The sequence below is a fragment of the Copadichromis virginalis genome, linkage group LG9 (assembly GCF_057382275.1).
Source record: "Copadichromis virginalis isolate Kocher_CV1m ecotype Utaka linkage group LG9, C_Virginalis_male_GT1.1, whole genome shotgun sequence".
NCBI lineage: Eukaryota > Metazoa > Chordata > Actinopteri > Cichliformes > Cichlidae > Copadichromis > Copadichromis virginalis.
This window is the reverse complement of record NC_140626.1, coordinates 21,801,461-21,819,689: the sequence shown is the minus strand read 5'-3', so window position 1 is coordinate 21,819,689 and position 18,229 is coordinate 21,801,461. Positions and strand designations below refer to the sequence as shown.

Below are 18,229 nucleotides of genomic sequence, written 5' to 3'. Positions count from 1 at the left end.
TTCTTTTCTGAAAAACGCAAAACTGAAAACTTTACTTGTTAAGTTTAAGCATACCGACAGTGTTAAGCGCACATTTTACGCACGGAGATAATCACTGTGCCTTTGAAACAAAATCAACCATTGTCCACATTTAGACGTCCGGATATTATTTACGGCGATTACAATGTTTTATATGCGAAATGTGCACTTACATGTGTATATGCGAGAACTGGCAAGTTGGAGAAAACGCATCTGTCAGCGTTGGAGGGGTTCCCGAAACGTCACATCCAAGGACGCTGGAAGGAGCTGGTTTAGATGTGTGCGCTACAGAGACGGAGCAATCCGCAGTGCCTTCACTGATCTCCAAACCAAAGATCATCACTACTGATTACAACCTGAAGGGATACTGCAGGATTTAAAATATCTCAGCCATGAAGCGCGGACTCCTACTTATCCATTTGTTAATGGTTTTCCCTCTCATCACTGGCTCACCTTTTCAGTACAGCATGTTTCAGGGAAACGCATATTCTGGCGCCGAAACGAGACAAAGAAACAAGTAAGTAAACTGGACATCAGTTATTGAACTCATGACTGCAAGTCAGTGAAGTACTCTTTCTTTTCTGTACGTAACTTTGCATTTAATTGTTCGTGCATACGCACGCGGGCATTTGCTGCACACCAGGAGTGATTAACAAGTGATTTTGTGCAGAAACTGGTGCGCCTACGTTGTGCACAAGAACGTGAGCTGCGCTGTAGCGGGAGGCACTGAGAGCTTCGTACAGCCGGAGGTTTTACCGTGTCCACCGGAGCTGCCAAACTGTGCGCAACAAGTGATGTAAGTTCCCAGAAGTGCTGGATATTAGGTGGAGGGCGGCAAATTCTTTGCTTTTGTCAGTTTTTTCTTCTTCTTTTTTTTTTTTTGTCTATTTATTTTGTTATATGAAGCAATACTTTTGTTACTGTCTTACAATAGGCAATCAGGGGATACTATGAATGGGTTTATTTGTTTCTTTGGGTGTTTTTAACTGTTGATAAAAAATAAAAATCAATAAGAAAGCAAAACGTAAGCAAAATATCAGAATTAGCAAGAAAAAATTTCCCATCCAGCCTTCACTGGTCATAGAAAGGCAGACATGGGCTGGCATTTCTCTGACTTCCCCTTTGTTTTGCTTTACTGTTTATTGAGCAACCAATACACCAGTGACATGTAGTTAATCATGGGTGACAGTTCCCACCAGTTCCACTCACGAAAACTGCTGTTTCTGAGTCCTGCCAACTGCATGATTAATGAAACGAGCAGACCGGGGTTTGTCTAGTCTTAATTAGCTACAAGTTTACTTTGTATTGCTGAGAAGAAGAATAGCAAGAAATCTTATTTGTCTGAATATGTTTCTAGTAGATTTTTGCAATATTACTTTATACTAAAGTCTTATGTTCCCAGATATCAAACACACTTTAGACCGACGTACAAGATTGCCTACAAGACTGTCACAGAGCTGGCGTGGAGGTGCTGCCCGAGGTACCAGGGCCATGACTGCATGGAGTTGAAGGACACCAAGCCAGTCCAAACAGAGCGTTTGCCTCAAGCTCCTGCTGCCTCTGGACATTTTCCAGCCCCATATGGTGAAAGACTTGTCTGTAACATAAGAAAGTCTTGCATTAAAATATACAAAATAAAATGAAACAGTTTAAAATGCTTTGCTAACCATCTCTCTTCAATTTTATTGCTCCAATTCCAAAACCATGAACAGATGGCCAGAGTAACCATCCGCGGGGAGGGCAGGGGCAATTTGGAGGTCAAACAGGTCACAGAACACAACATGGTCAAAGAGAATCTCAAAGCTCCCAACACCTGGAGGAGGAAGTGCAGCGACTATCACAGATGGTTCTGGACATGCAAGCAAGAATGACAGACCTGTCCTCGAACCTGAGAGTGGATTTCCAGGAGGATGCCAGTAAAATGCTGGCTACACTGCTGAATAACGTCAGACAGCCTGCCAGTGCACAGGGTGCAGGGACCGAAACCATTCAGGTACAAGGCTTCTCTTTTGACCACAGCGCAACACCAATGGAGGATGTCATGAACAAGATTAACCAGGTCACAGATGATCTTGAGTCCAAGCGCAATACCTTGGATGAGCTGCTGGGTCGCGTCAACCATCATGATGGACAAATTCGTCTATTAATGGATGCCCAGACCCCTCTGTCCACGGCTTCTTCTGCTCCTTCTATAGATGATGCAGACCTGCGGGCCTACCTGGACGATAAAATCAGCGCCTTGAGAGATGAGCTGATGGAGGGAATGGATATTAAAATGGCAGATTTGAAGAACTCTTGTGATTATAAAATTCTGTCAGTTCAGGAACATTGTGAAGGACAGGAAGCCAACTACCTCAGTCTGGCTGAGCTCATGGATTCAAAGGAAACTGACCTCCGCAATGAGATCCAAGACCTTAAAACCAAGCTGTCTGTTCCGGGGAATGAAAAGCAAGTATCTGACTCTGTTCTGGCTCAGCTGGAACACTTTGAAATTCGTTTGAACACCACAGAGAAGTCTTTAATTGCACTGAGCCACTTTGTAGAGGAGAAGTTGAGAAAAGAAAGGGAAGAAGTTGTCAAAGACCTGAGGGAAACTATGGACAATGAACGGTCCTCCATGGAGGACAGACTCTCAGCTCTGTTGATTAAAACAACCTCCAACTCCCCATCTGGTGGTGAGCCAGAAAGTCCTGACGTTCAGCAGAGAGACATGAACACTCTAAAGGACTCCGTTCAGATTCTGGAGAATAGACTCGATCTTTTGAACCAAAAGTGCTCAAAAGAGTGCACAGATCATTTAACTGTTGTTGAAAACCTCAAGCAAGACTTCCACAGTTTCACAAACTCTGTAGATGCTATGGAGACTAATCTGATAGTCCAGAAAAGTGCCATCACAGCTTTGGAGGGGCAACTCCTCAACTACAGCAATATCATTGAGAATGTAAAGGGTGAATTAAGCTACCTTAAAGGCGGTGAGAACCAGCAGTCTCAGACTCTCAAACGCTTTAACTCTAGCTGGGATCAGGTTAAAATGGAAACTGAACAGGAGGCCAGGGATCTTTTGGTGCTCCACAGAGCCCAGCACCAGAAACTAAGAGAGCGACTAGATGAGCTGGGCAGGGAGGTGGAAGCCGAGGCCGATCAATGCAGGGAAAAGGCACAAGATGTAGAGAAGGAGATTGCCAACATGGGCAGTCGTATTGTTAATGTGGAGAATTTATGCAGCAAGCTGGATCCTATCTCCAGGAATCTCCAGAGCATCAAAGAGGGGCTGAACATGCACGTCACTGGTTTGTGGAATTGTGTGAATCAGCTGAACGGCACAGTAAGAGCTCATGCACAAGACATTGGAGGACTGAGGGGAATCTGTGAGACTCTCGAAAAACACATTATAAATATGGAGAGAGACCTCCAGCCTGGTAATGAAGGTAAGATGCCTGTGCTGTAATCCAAACACACTTTTCATTGCCTTAAAGTATGACTGATTCAATTCTTCTTATTTTAAATATTTGATTCCTCCAGCAAAAAAACACACCCTGCACCAGTCAGTGGATTCCACATTATCGCTAGTTTTACATGCTTGCATTAGTCAGTCTTTTGGACATTACTGGATCCAGTTTGGCCTAAAGTAGAAATACTGAACAAGCAAGCAGCTTTGAAATGTGGAAATTAGGCTCAATTTGTAACAGTTTGCCATTGCTATTATGCTGACCTTTAAATAATGTGCAAGTTGTTATTTATTAGTGAAAGAAAATTGTGGAAGGTGGGGGCAAATTTCTTTTTTTAATCATTATTCTGAAATGGTGCATGCCACAAAAAGACTGAGCCACAGCTTTAAATGGAAAACCATCCAGATTCTCTGGGTTAACCCATTTTTGACCCCAGGATGTATGGACATTACAAGGGTTGATTTTATTAATTATGCACGGACACTTCAGTGGTCGAAGCCTGAGATGGCAATGAAACAGCTACACTTAATTTCAGCCTTTTAGCTTGATTACTAACCTGGAACTCATTTGTTTATCCCGGACTGACTGTATACCAGAGAATCTGTACCACTGGAGTGTGTTTCAGTCTGCGAGTGAGGGGAAGTTGGATTTTCATTTGACCGTGTTCTCAGTTAAAGCAGGCGGGCCTGATTGAAGACACATGGTTCATTTAATAGACCCCACTTGTGTTGAGCAATGCTTTGGCATAAAGAAATATTACTCACCAGGCTTATTTGTGCATCCAAGTGTGCATTTATTTGTATCTGTGTTTGCCCATAAACTCTGTACCTGTGTGCATTTAAATCTTTGAGTGTGTTATGGTTTTATTGCATTAAGTTAGAACATCAGGGTGATCTTGTTCACTTAATATTTGGTGCTGCGTGGTTTGTTTGGCTTTGTTGCTGTGAACATGTTTGAGAGTATAGATTTTCATATTGGTGCATATGTTGCATACTTTTTGCCTGAGTCTGCTCATTAATGGCACCTATGAGACTGAGCTGGACTTGACTGACTCTGACAGTTTCAATTATGAACTAGAAGCACGCCCATGACGTTTACGAGCTGGGACTTCTCCTCTGTGACCAGAAGTTACCGGTTTACAAGGAGGTGATGCAGCAAAAATATTCTTGGCCAGAATATAAATGTAGTTCATCTGGAATAAAGCAGCACTAGTTCTTGTTCTGGGTCCACTTCAAGTCAAACCAGAGGTTTTGTATCTGATTTATAGTCAACTCTCGCGTGCCAATTTTCAATTTTTTTCACCAAATAGTCTCTAACGACTGAAAATGTTGTCACTCCACCTCGTGGTTTGTGTTGTAATATGTCATTGGGAAGTTGGAATGTTGTTCATGATTTCCACTCAAAGAGACATTAGAGGCCACTTTGTGCTTGGCTCTCAGTTTGTGTTTGCTCTGTGAGCTACCTTGTACTGCCTCGCACTGCTTATCTGAAGAGCATGGAAAATGCTCTGTCATAGACACACACAGATTACCAAGGCCCTCTCGGGTACTGCTCTTTCGTTCGCAGCCAAGAGCATCAGCGTGTGCAGATTAAGTGCTGCTCGCAGTCTTTGCAGTGCTGTTACTTTCTTTTTGCTTCTTACTCGTCAATCCCATTTATGGAGTTCTCACATTTTTAACTACATGGTTGAGCTCATTTCCTGTTGAAATAAACACACAACGCTGTGAGCTCCTCTGAGGTCCCACAGGCCATCTGTCAAGATGTTTACCATGATGTCATACAAGTTGTGAACCTTAAAAAGAAAGAGCTGTAATGTGTCATTTCTTCACTGCATACTAACCATGACATGGATGTTGTCCATTCAACAGTGAGCTCCATATTTCTCAAGGGAGTCCATTGCACTTTTTCTTATCTCTTCAAAGCTGAGTAGCCACTAAGGATCAAAGCAAGTGTTTGCTCTAGTTATAAGTTTATATGACAGTGATTACAAATAAAAACTTTGCATTCCCCTTTTGGAAATTTTCCCCTTATTTTTATTACAGTTGACTCTTGGGTTTAGTTTTTAACTAAAATAATTTTGACTTGATTGTTGCTAAATTCAGCTTACAAAAGCCCTGAAGACTGCAAGCTAGTAATCACGCATATAAACACTGCATGATTGTAATTATTTAACGAACCTGGCTTTACAAATGTTGTCTCAAGCGATGCAGCTTCATTGGATGTTAGGAAAAATGAATGTAAATATAAGTTTTTGTTTAGGAGAGATTTAACTCACAGTTATGAGCTGTTGTTTGCTCCTTTTAGAGCTCTGCATTTTATCTGTGCGTCACGTGCCCATCCTCTCCGTTCTCTCATTAACCGAATATATTTAGTAGATACGTGTCAGCATTCACAGTGCTGTGCAAATGTCTTGGGCTCCGCTTCATTTCTTCTTATTTTGCCTCCAATCAACCAGACCTGACTGTAATTTTTAAAGAGTTGTTAAGGAATAGTTCTCAAGGCTTTCTGGAGTTTTTTTGATGGCCATTGGGTGCTTTTTCAATCATTTTCAATCCAGTCCTCAACATTTTCAGAAAAACATAGGTTTGTTTGGGTTTTTTAGCCGTCCAATTCAAGTTGATCCAATACTGTTCCTTCAAGCCTCATCAGAAATGGTCTCAGTGGAAGGATGGCTGTCAAGAAGCCACTGACAGCCATCCTTCCATTCTTAAGGAAGTGAACTCGGGAGCTGAGGTATGCCAAAGAACTGGACTGAAAATCAGTCGCAACAGGTTTTATGGAATGATGATTCCAAGTGGTTGTTAGCTTGTACAGATGCGGTCAGAAAAGAAGAAGACACTGTAAAACGTGGTGGATGCGCTGTCATGGTTTGGCGCTGCATTTCAGCCTTTGGTGTTGGGGATCTGCTCCAAATTAATGGAATAATGAACACAGAAAAACACAGTTTGAACCGCCATGCAATATCAAATAGACTAAAGGTGGTAATAACAAACATAGCCTTTAAAGCTCAATGTTAAAGTTGGAATTGTACAAACACTGTTTTTGCCTTATATACTGTATTGCCATGTATGTCTGCATATTTAAACATACCCATTTCCCCACAATCCCTTGCGTTAAAACACATCCTTTTCATGTCTTTGACAAGGAGAGCTGAGATTCTTAAAGTACAGCTCTATTATGGAAACCTCTTGAGATTAGAAAGCATGCTTTCCTGATTGTGACAAGGCTTGTGGTTGGTGCTTGTAGTTTAATGACCTGTTAGAGATAAGGCACACACACTCTGGTCAGCGGTCAAATATGATAACCCCATGAACCAAAAACAAGATGGGACCTGTAGAAAAGCCCCCAAGAAAAACACAGTCCGCACTGTTTGTGTGCTGCTGTCTGTGGCTACTCATGTATGCTTCATTGTTCTGGTGGAGGAGGTGTGACATTATTTCCGACAGAAATGTTGTGCAACAACCCTTTTTTTGGGTACTTTCAGCATGAAATTCTTAGGCTGGATTTATTGATTTCTAAATCATATCCTTAAGAGCTTAATGTGTTTTTGGTGAGTCATAAAGTCAATATGCACCAGATTGCAGTTATTACAATGCGGTATGTAATGTGGAAAGTGGCAGTTCTTGAGACACAAGGGGCTGTTGAAGCCTGGATCAGGCGGTTAAGGGAATAACAGCAGAGGGAGGATTTCCCATGCTGCTTTGGTGGAGGAATGAAAATCTGTGGTGGATGGTAGATCAAGCTGCATTTGTTTACAGCTAATCTCTTTCATCAGGACAAGCATTTTCGTGTGCAGGCATACATCCTTTGTTCGCGTCTTTTATCCTTGTAACACTGCGTCTGAAAACGCTTTACAGTCCCTCAGATCAAACATGACTCTCCAGAGAATCTACCTCGCCCTGTACGAGGAGCGACAAGACCAAGAAACACAGACCAGTGAAACAGTGCACATTCACAGACACACACCCCCTGTGCTGTTTTACTGCCACGGGCTGGTCTCTCTGCACATGTTGCGTTTAACAAGCAGATTTCTCTGGCTTCTGCAGTGAACGATCCTTTTCCCCGGGGTGAGGGGATAAGCTGTGTGGCGATTGAACATGTGGCCGTATCTTGGTATGCTGCTGGTATGTCTTTTATGTGCTGGTTTTCCTTTTTGGTAGAGCAACTTAGATGTTGTAGACCAAAGAGTAACAATAATGAGTAATGTGCCTGAAGCTGGAAAGATCACTAGATGATAAACACCAACGGTTCACCTCACCTGTAGGTTAGTGAATGCACCAAGATGTGTGGTTTTGGTAAATGATGGATAATGGGGTATTAGTCTTTTTTTTTTTTCTTTTTTTCTCTGCTAATTTCTTTAATAACAAGCTCAGATAATCACTCGCTGCTAGCCTGTTAATGAGGGTTCAGCAGTAGCCGTACTTTAATCATGAAAACAACTGCAGGTTTCTTGGAAGTCAAAAAACTGAATAAACAATGTTTAACATTTCTATGGACTGTCAGGCGTTACTGCTGGAAACACACTTTAGTGTTGCTTAATGTGAAACCCATATGGTGGAAGCACAACCAGGAGCATCTTACCGTGTACTTTCAATATGCTTTATAAAGTTTACTGCCATCCAAACTCCTGATCTCTGCACTCAACCATTGGCAACTATCGAAAAAAGGGTTGGCGTACTCACCCTTTGGTTTGTGAACTCTATTTACAATATACATGCTTCCCATAGGCAAAAAGAGATATATTAGAGAGAGATATTAGAGAGCACAGCATAAATTGTATTGCTATGCTTTATCAGCTTCATCTGAAGCCAGATGACACACACCAATTAGTTAAACAGCAGGCATGTCTTCTTGCTTCAGATAAAACTGGCACATTCATCAGACTGCAACGCTTTCGCCTGTTCGACCTTTGTCAAGAATACAGGTGGGCAGGATCATGTTTAATTGTTTTTGTAAAGTTTGCTTTCTTCTGAATCACCTACTGTTCTTTCAGGTGTGCAGACATTTCTCATTAGGCACTCAAACACTTAAGCATTCTTCCAGTAAGCACCAGTACCAGAAATATAGTTGAGAGGTTCAGTTCAATAACTCAGATTTGTTGGTACAACATGTAGCTGACAGCTGGCAGCACTGGCCTGCCACTCAGAGCATCCACGCCCTTAATCGTGCAACTTTTACCCTCATAGTTAAGCAGTTGCGTTTTACAAAAATACGCCCTGCCTTCAGTTGTCACGAGCAAGAAAATTAGCAATAACAAAGCCATTCTCTCTTTTGTATCAGATTATAAATATATTTCCTTCTGTGGTAAAGTTGGACATTTTAACATGGGAATCTAAAAGCACTGCTTCCAAAAAAAACTGACACCAGCACAGCACCACAGCATTGCTTGGCCCAAAGTTGAAACTGCTGTTCTCAGTGGCTTTGGGAGGGGGTACTACAAAAATTACGCTGATGATTTGCAGTTGCAGCCTACAGATTCCACCCATCATGACTTTCTTCCCTCGTAAAGTATCCCAACTTTTGCTACATAAGGCTAAGTAACGATTGGTTTTCTAAACCTACCAAAAACTTGGCAATTGACTTGCTTATGGAGTCAGCCTCAAGTGTAGATACTGCAGTTTTGGCACTTTGTGTTGGATTAGTTTTTAGGCCCAGAAGTTGCCACTTCATCAGTGTGCAGGATTGCTTATAATGCATCAGTCACATTTCTGTATTTTATGTGCATGTACATATAGCAGTAGATGTAGCTTTTATATTAGATGGTATAAAAATTATACCATCTGAAAATTATAACCGGTTTTATATCAGGAGGTGTTAATCATCTTATTATAGCAGATTTTTGTTCACAGACATGCTATACTCACTGGACACTTTATTAGGAACACCTGTTTATCTGATCAATCCAACTATCTAATCACACTGGACCAACTCATTGTTTTTAGGCATGCAGGCATGATGAAGATTGCCTGCTGAAGTTCAAACCCAGCATCAGAATGTGTCTCTGAATGGGATGGTTGTAGGTGCCAGACAGGCTCGTCTGAATATTTCAGAAACTGCTGATCTGCTCTCTAAGACTTAAAGAAAATGGTCAGAAAAAGAAAAAACTTAGCAGCAGTTCTCTGGGTGAAAGTGTCTTGTTGATGTCAGAGGAGAGTAGCCAGAGTGCTTCAAGCTGACAGGAAGGAAATAATAACTCAAATAACCACTCATTACAACGAAGGTATGCAGAAGAGCATCTCTGAATATACAAGACATTGATTCTTGAAGCAGATGTGCTACAGAAGCAGAAGACCACTCTGGCTGCTACTTCTGTCAGATAAGAACAGGAAGCCGAAGCTACAGTCGACACAGGCTCAACAAAACTGGAACAGTGTTTTCCGATCTGATGAATCTCCATTTCTGCTGCAGCATTCAGATGTTAGGGTCATAACCTTGCATAAACAGCATGAACCATCCTGCCTTATAGCTACAGTGCAGGTTGGTGATGGTGGTGTAATGGTGAACCTCTCCATCCCTTTATGAATACATGGTTTCCATCTTCTGATGTCTGCTTTCAGGAGGATAAAACAACATCAAATCCCAAAGCGATTTCTTGAACATGACAAGGAGTTCTAGGCACACAAATGCCCTCTACAGTCACCAGATGTCAACCCAGCAGAGCACATTTGGGATGTCCTGAAACAGGAAATTCACATCATGGATGTGCAGCTGGCAAATCTGCAGCAACTGCTCAGTGCTGTCATGTTTAACAAGGACCAAAATCTGAGGAAAGATACCAGCACCTTGCTTAAAATGTGCCATGAAGAATTAAGGTGTTTCTTAACTCATTCACTGCCAGCCATTGGCAGTGAATGAGTTAAACCCATTGACTCATTCACTGCAATTGACGGCTATAGACGTCAATGGCAGTGAATGAGTTAAGATAAAGTAGCATCAAATGTAATATTAGAAAGATGACTGCAAGAATGTGCCACTGAGTTATAGGCATGATGTTTAACAAATCAGCTGGTTGTGTATCGTCTCTTAAAGCATCTGCCCTCCAGACATGTGTTTTTCACCGACCTTTAGCCTTTTCCCAACCCTCACTCCATATCTATTCTATTCAGGTGCTCCGGTTAGAGTGTTTGACACAAGACAGCCCCAGGGGTCAAGTAAAGGGCCCAAGGTATTTGCTGGCCCCATGAATACCTCACTCTCGGAGCTGCCTGTGATGGAAACCGGAGAGGCGGGACCCCCCGGAGAGATGACTTCATCCAAGTTGCCCAAAGGAACAGATGGGATCATGATGGCTGTTCAGGGTTTTGCTGGAGCTCCAGGTGGAGACACAACCACAACCGTACATGCAGTACACAACATTGTTTCGCGCAACTTATGTTTTTGTTTTATTTCGTAGCATCCCCACAAAAACCCACCGACATCCTCCAGACCAGAACTCATGTGAGCTCAGGTAAGTGTTCCTTTTTAAATGTCCTGCATTACAGCCGAGCGCAGGAAGAGTGAATGAAGCTGTTTTTATTTGATCAACAGATGTGAGCATGCCTCTCAGACCCCCTCCTCTGAAACGTGTCATGGCTTCAGGTCAGACTTTGATTATTCAAATTCCTGCCTCTGCTATCGTCATGTTTGGCAGCCTGTGATGTTTCCTTTCCTGTATTCAGGGGAGAAAGTGTCATTCTCAGCTGGTCTGACTCTTCCACCGTTTCAAGGAGTTGTCGGTATCATCCGATTCAACGAGGTGCTGGTCAATGATGGTGGACATTACGACCCTCAGACAGGTATCTGTTATTTTAGTCTTACCCCACATTTTCCTCTGCATTTATAAATCAGTTGTTTTTTTTGTTTGTTGATTTCAATTTTTCATTGATAAATTGTTTAAGCTCAAACTATAAATGACCCAATTGCACCGGAGACACTTTAAATAATTAGACTAGATTAAAATTCCCAGTTTAATTCTCAATTAGCTATTGTTGCAGCACATACAGTGGTCGTGATGCACAGCAACTGCTTGTGGCAAAGCAGTGTTGAGCCAAGTGTGTTGGCTCTTTGATAACTTTTTAAGTAATGTAGTTCTAGTGTTAAACACACTTTGAGGTAAGAAGCAAGTCAAAAAAGTTATTATTATGAAATGAAACTGGGCTGGAAGTTGCTGAAAATAATCTTGCTACAGGAAAAGCCAAGATTATTAGTCTGAATCCTCTGGAGCTCAGTAACTTTACAAAATGTAAACCAAATCGATTAAATAGTTGCATAAATATTGCAGTTTGTGCCACTGTGTTTGGTAAGAATCTCAACTAACTGCATCGTTATGTGTTCTCAGGCATCTTCACAGCTCCGATGGATGGCCGTTATCTGGTGACCGCTGTGCTGACACCCGAGCAAGGAGAGAAGGTTGACGCAGTCCTATTTGTGTCTAGTCGCAGCATCCAGAGGCTGAACTCTGCTGGTTTCATGTCTGGTGTCACAGCTCTGCATTCACACGAACTCTGTAACTGCACCAGTTCAACATCAGCGAGCCTGATTCTTTCACTGAGGCGAGGAGACCAAGTACGACTCGTCTTAAAAGCTGGAAAGCTCGCTGTCTCAGCCTCATCTGAGGTCGTGTCATCTTTCAGCGCTGCGCTTCTCTACCCCAGCACATCAAAGCGGTAGTTCCTCTGCTTTCAGAGACAACCGACACCTTAGAGTGAAGTGTGGTGCACATTACTGATGACATACTCGAGCTCATTGTGATGTTATAGCTATAATATAATTTGATCTCCAAATAACTGAGATGATTTCACTTCATGAGTATTAATATATAGTTTACACTGCATTTTTATTGTAAAATTTTAACATAGTTCTCAAATATTTGCTTGAGCATGCTAGTGTGTAGCAGTGGACGTTTCCTCACATTCACAGAGTAATCAAGTAAACCACTAAGTTACTTTTTTCCCCCCCTACTCTTAGCATCCCCCACGACTTTGAGGTAACAGAGACACACATGCTAAATGTATAAAATAAGTCTCGATCATCCTTTAAATAAAGTCTTTTATTAATGCATCATCCAACATGTTTTAACTGTTTCAGTCCTATACATACTTTAAATATACTACTATGCATTAGTTATGTACAGCAAATCTGCATTTTGACACCTTAAAAAATTACATTTCTGCTTTTGTATCATGTATTCATCAGAAATTTGGTCATTCTTTGTGCTCGCGCTGTTACATCAACACAAAGTAATCACAGCGATCTACAGAAAAGAACTCAAAGCAGCAGAAACTTTCCTTACTCTAAATGGAAAATTACCTTAAAACTAAAAAAAAAAAAAAATTACTGTGTTCTCTTCACACAAAGTGTATTACTTTCATAGAAAGAGTGCAACAAATTTTACTGACAGTAACGTCTGCCAAAACATCAGTAAAAAATTAAAAATGAAGTGAAAATAATAAAATGATTTTCTAGTAGCAGCATTTTTTAAAATCACAGTAATACAGTTAAACCCCAAGCAAATCATTTCACAATTTTCTTCTTAGCATATTAATGCAAAATCCTTCAGCTTTTTAAAACTACACATTAAATAAGATTGTTATAAACAAAATAAGGCGGCAAAAGGATGCTTACGCAGCCGTTCTGCATACACCACTAAAATTTGCAAATATAACTCCATGACTCACCCGTACAAAATATTCAAATCATACCCAGTTTACATTTGTGATTTCCCTTCATATGTAGTCTTCTTGGGTTTGCTAAACTACTTCCAGCATTGCTGATGGTTTCATAACACTGTCCTTTTCATTTGTACTTGTGTGCCTTCAATGTGCCCTAAATGTGCTCCAGTTTGTCAAAAATACTAAATCTTTAACGTAAAATTTTCATTCTCAGGAAAAACTTGCAATATGGTCAGAATCGGTTGTGTTGGTTTAGCTAAAATCTGCTGCGTGCCAGCACACAACCGTGCTTCAGTCCACAGTGACAGTCTGATCCCGAGGAAAGAAAATCAAGGTACAAAATACAATAACAACGTGGGGGAAAAAAAAAAAGAAAAAAAAAGTCTCGTACCCAGACACCGAGCTCTTACACCACTGACGACCATCAACACCGAAGTTTTGGTTAAACTTGTAAAACACAAAAGTGTAAATAGTCAAAAAAAAAGTGTGAAATAAAACTGCAGCAGTGCTGGAAGTAGACCAGAGGTGCACAAGGAGACGACCTTGAATGGGAAATTGTCCAAATTTAGATAAGGTGCAGTTTTTTTAAAACTGCATGAAGTCACAGGACTTTGTGATCACGCTTCGTATGACGCACAACCTGATCACACCAACTGTTATAGCTCCACTGTCTATACAAGTCCTTAAGAAACTTCTGCTCCTGTAAGGAAAACTTTGCAAAAGCCTTCAGATAAAGTTTTTTTTCTGTGAAGTTTAAATAACGAGGCGCATGAAGGAAATATATTTGCAATATGGAGTGAATCAATACTCCAAACTGTCTTAGTGGTCTACAAAGCTCTCGGACATGTGAACGTAACTGGCATTAAGCCTTTGCAGAGTCAACAAAATAACCAGAGTTAAAGTGTTCGGGGGTCTGGTAGTCCAAGTTAAAGCAGCTCCTCGAGGCACACCTCAGCGATGGGCTCTCTCCAGTAAGAGAAGGAGCTGAACTCTGGGCAGCTGAAGGTTGCGTTGTGTTGTGTACTCCGCAGAGGGAAAACATGTTCCACCAGCTCACTCAACCGGCTGTATCTGCCAAAAAACAAGACAGCAGCAGTGAAAACAATGACCGTCTGTCTGAGAGAAACAGCTGGCAGACACAAACTGACTCCAGGGATGGGTCGCCTACTTACGATGTTTTATTGCCTTTGGCTTGTTCGAGGATCAGCTCCCCCTTGGGATTCACTGTGAATATTCGGCACGCAGGAACGCCCACTTTCTTATAGGCAAACACATCCTTGTATACAAAAGCAAAATGAGAAAAAGTATAATTTCATTCATTTATCATAAGAATTCAGTCAGATCTCAAAGAGAAAAACCTCAAAAGTACTAACAGCACAGGGACAAAATTGAGAAACTCACGCTTTCTCTGTTTCCAAAGGCAGCATAGAAGGGGTGTGTGTTTGGGAAGAACAAGTTCTTGATGTCTGTGAGGCATTCGATTTTGAACTTCTCAGGCTTCTTTTCAATGATTTCTCTAACAAGAAAAGAAAGAATTAAAGAATCAACCTCAGTCCTTCTGCTGCTGGAGTGTCCTTCTTTTAACTGAGCTCATTTTTCATGACTTTCAAACTCACTGAATGACTGAATCATCTAATGAGCAGCCACAATGCACGACACCGACAGGAGTTAAACTTTTCATTTTAATGATGCAGGCTAAAGATAATATTTGCAGGTTTTGTTTTTTCAAGTTTCTGGTCATCAGCTGCTCCACAGTGTGAGAACGTGTGACTGGAGCTAAAATAACATTTCATTAAAGGAAAAGAAAAAGCAAAATGATTGTAATTTGCATTGTGATAAAAGGCTTCCTCTATAACTCTGTTTTACAGTCACTGTTATTCTCTTGGGAAGCACAAACATTTATTTGTGCATCTTAAATCATGTATTCATTCTCAGCTATTCAAATAGCGCTGTTGACTGGAACAAGCAGTACATAAGACAAGGAAGGTTATTATTTTCTTACCTGTGGAAGGCTGAGAAGAGGCTGCTTGGGGAGAGGAGGAGGGGTCCCTGAGGCAGCAGAGTCCCTCTGTCGTTCACCCAGTGCAAATACCCTCGAGTCATGTCAGCCATGCCGATGGCTCGAGCCGAGCAGTACAGGAACTTGTAGCCATTCCTGCAGTGGAAAGATGTTCATGTTACTTGTTGACGTCTTTGTGGCCTAACAGAGTGTAGTCATGGAAACTGTTACTGTTTCTTACTCATGCACTGAGTGGTAAAGCTTAGCAATTCCCTGGTGGGTCCAGTCTTTACCAAGCTGAGGTAGAATCTGACCAAACACATCTGATCTGTGGGGAAAGTAGATGTAAAATACTATAACAGAGCTGAGCATAAAAATGATGAGTGGAATAGATACTGCAGATCCATATTTGATGACTGGATGCTGCGTATTATCAAACAAAACAAATTAGAGAAGTTTACCATCATAACACTCCAACCTGTACACTCAAGTATAAAAAATTTAAATGCCAATACAAGTAAAACATCTGTGATTAATTAAAATGAGACATTAAAGCTCAGAGAGCATATTCACCTTTAAAATTGGTTAAAATAGTGCTTATTACTTCAGACTGTATTTAAAAGACCACAAGTCACAAAAGTGTAGTGAGCCTGATGACACTGCACCCTGAGTAGCGATTGATCAACAACAAATTAAATAGGTAAAGAAAACACAATTTTATCATCTATTTTACACTAACTGGCACTAAATGAACTTCTTTATTTAGATATTAAACTAGAGATTGAGACAAGCATGTTAGGAAAGTGTTTAAATACTACAATGATACACAAAATCTGTTTGTTTGTCCACAAACTCCTCCAAACTTGGCACACAGGTACATCTTTGGCCCCTGGAGGTTCTCATCTATATCATATATAATGGTGTCATCCTGATGCATAGCAACCACCTCATAATGGGCTAAAATGGCCCGTTTTTAGCATTTATGCATCTATAGCACCAAATAAACAGAACTCTTGCCTCCATGTCTTTTACTGGTCCAAGTGACAAGGTTTGTGCTTAGCAATATGAACTCCACAGGCTTGTCTATTGACCTCTAAAGTCTGAGCAGAGAAACTGCAGTTCTGACTGTGCAGAAAGGCAAATTAGTACCCTCTTAGCATGCCGTTGCTGATAAATATTTTGCCCTGTGCACTCTACTATATGCCGTAAAGCATATAAGACTCAAAACACTCTGAAATCTCATGAAATAAAGACAATACAAAGTATTTATTTCAGTATACTTATTCCCCATACTTGGTGATGGTCCCATCGATGTCAGAAATGATGACCTTGTCGTCCCAGTTCCACAGGTAGATGGTCCCTGCACAGCGACACGTTCCCTGGTACTGAGTGGTTATGCTAAAGGTCATATCATTTGGCCCCTCTCTTAACTTCAGGCTGGCCTGTAAGAGACACAATGATTAAAGTTTTCTTTTAAACACAAATACTACACCAAAAAGTGTGAAAGTGAAGTATTACTTGCAATATAAGATACCTTCCACTACATGAGTAACTGAGCTTGATAAGAATGCTGGATATAATACATTTGTTCATTTAACATCCTGCTATTGTGGCCACTAAATCTTAGCATTTCATTTACCTAATAGAGACCATAAACTTAAATGTAATTTAAGGCTCCCCCCCTTATTGTTCACATTCTCACTTATCAGCATGTTTATATATGTGTGTGCTATCTCTGTCACTTTCTGCATGAATGCCTGTGCTTGTGTTCTAACATTTTACAAATCATCTTGATAAGATTTTACTACAGTTTGCATAAACATAGAAAACTCTGTTCTGTAGCTCAAAGCTGCATTGAGTCAATGATGGGATGTTTTGTAAACAAAATAAATAAAATATCTAATCTAGGGCTTTTCTCTGCACTTCACAGAAACAGAAATTAAACGACTCAAATGAGTCTGCTTGTAGTTTTTCCCAGTTAATCACTCAGCGGTGCGAGGTCTTACTATCTGATCGGACGAAAGGCGGAGGGATTTCTTGTAAGAGTGACACGGTTGTGGTGCTTGATTTTCCGTCTGCGCGCGCTCAGTAGGTGTTAAAGCAGGAGCCGCAGCATTCAGCTCTTTAGTCTCATCATCGCTGGACCACTCTGAAGCTTTCTGCCTGTAGAGGAGAGTACAGCCTGAAGAAGACCAGCAAATGGTGTCAAGAGTAAAGAAAATGGGCCTTGGCCCAGAAAAGAGTTAAGTCATTGTGAAGCAACGTCAAAATAGGCACAATAGCAGGACAATTCAGTGACATATTTATGCTATATCAAATATCTTTCAGGGAACGAAACTCCACCTTGCAGCATCATTTATAGTCAAAAGAGGGCAGCAGACCTGCTAATTCATTTACTTAAAGTATTCATTTGCCCTTGACACAGTTTACACTGAAACTGAAAGCACTTTCAATGATTTCTACAATAGTTAAAGATAGAATCTGCTAGTTCAAACTAATGTTTAAACTGTTTTTTGTTTGGTTCCTGGACTCGTACTGATTTAGAGTTATGTAATGACAGCACTGCATGCTGACTAACATGCTAATCCACCCTCTGTGGGACATGTTTACCCAACACTGCTCGTCCTGATGTGTGACTGTAGTGTTGTGAGGAAGCCAGAGCTTTGTTGCTGACTCACTGTGTTTCTGGGGCCTGGTGGAGGGAAGGGCTCTCTGTGGTCAGAGACTCCTGTCTCTCTAACTTGGTCTCTGATGATAACTAAATAGAAAAAAAACAAAAAAAACAAAGTGCAGTAAAAGTTTGTTTCATAAGGTAGTGAAGAGTCTTTACATAATGATGCAAAGCAGTGAGTGATGTAATGGTTACTGATGCATTTAGGTAACCTGTTTCTCATCTAACTCACGTCATTTACAATTCAAAGCTACTGATTACTGCCCGCTACACTCGAAAATAGGAGTGTTACATAAAAAGTAAGTTATTAATTTCATAGAAACACACCTGCTTCACGCTGCTCTTTCTCCAGAACCACCAGCGTCCCGACTTTTTTGGCATTTTCTCCTTCACCCAGGCCTCCTCTGTAGCCTGTCAGTCAAACAACAGAAGCATATGTATA

At 41.0% G+C, this 18,229-nt stretch overlaps 2 protein-coding genes across 3 annotated transcripts in view; one reads left to right on the top strand and one right to left on the bottom strand.

Annotated features, from left to right (window-relative positions):
* Positions 1-276: 276 nt before the first annotated feature.
* Positions 277-13,282, top strand: emilin2b (elastin microfibril interfacer 2b). The gene is made up of 9 exons (XM_085468193.1): positions 277-535; positions 689-814; positions 1,421-1,602; positions 1,731-3,446; positions 10,574-10,783; positions 10,861-10,914; positions 10,995-11,045; positions 11,126-11,242; positions 11,785-13,282. Exons 1-9 carry the CDS (start codon positions 411-413, stop codon positions 12,114-12,116), a joined length of 2,913 nt encoding a protein of 970 aa, XP_085324319.1. The 5' UTR covers positions 277-410; the 3' UTR covers positions 12,117-13,282.
* The window catches only part of LOC146701823 (phosphatidate phosphatase LPIN2-like), an 18,442-nt gene continuing 12,689 nt past the window's right edge, over positions 12,477-18,229 (bottom strand). For both annotated transcript variants that reach the window (XM_085468195.1, XM_085468194.1), the window contains exons 12-20: positions 18,115-18,198; positions 17,795-17,874; positions 17,123-17,279; positions 16,410-16,558; positions 15,358-15,444; positions 15,120-15,272; positions 14,519-14,633; positions 14,290-14,393; positions 12,477-14,188 (exon numbers count right to left, since the gene is read on the bottom strand). In XM_085468195.1, the coding sequence (XP_085324321.1) occupies positions 14,044-14,188; positions 14,290-14,393; positions 14,519-14,633; positions 15,120-15,272; positions 15,358-15,444; positions 16,410-16,558; positions 17,123-17,279; positions 17,795-17,874; positions 18,115-18,198 (1,074 nt within the window). In that variant the 3' untranslated portion in view covers positions 12,477-14,043. The remainder of the gene's footprint in view (positions 14,189-14,289; positions 14,394-14,518; positions 14,634-15,119; positions 15,273-15,357; positions 15,445-16,409; positions 16,559-17,122; positions 17,280-17,794; positions 17,875-18,114; positions 18,199-18,229) is intronic.

Excerpts from the sequence above, each read along its gene's own strand:
- emilin2b (XM_085468193.1), top strand. The coding sequence starts at position 411 with ATGAAGCGCGGACTCCTACTTATCCATTTGTTAATGGTTTTCCCTCTC. Across the intron at positions 10,915-10,994 it reads CAGAACTCATGTGAGCTCAG|ATGTGAGCATGCCTCTCAGA; the intron begins GTAAGTGTTCCT and ends TTTGATCAACAG. Across the intron at positions 11,046-11,125 it reads GAAACGTGTCATGGCTTCAG|GGGAGAAAGTGTCATTCTCA; the intron begins GTCAGACTTTGA and ends TCCTGTATTCAG.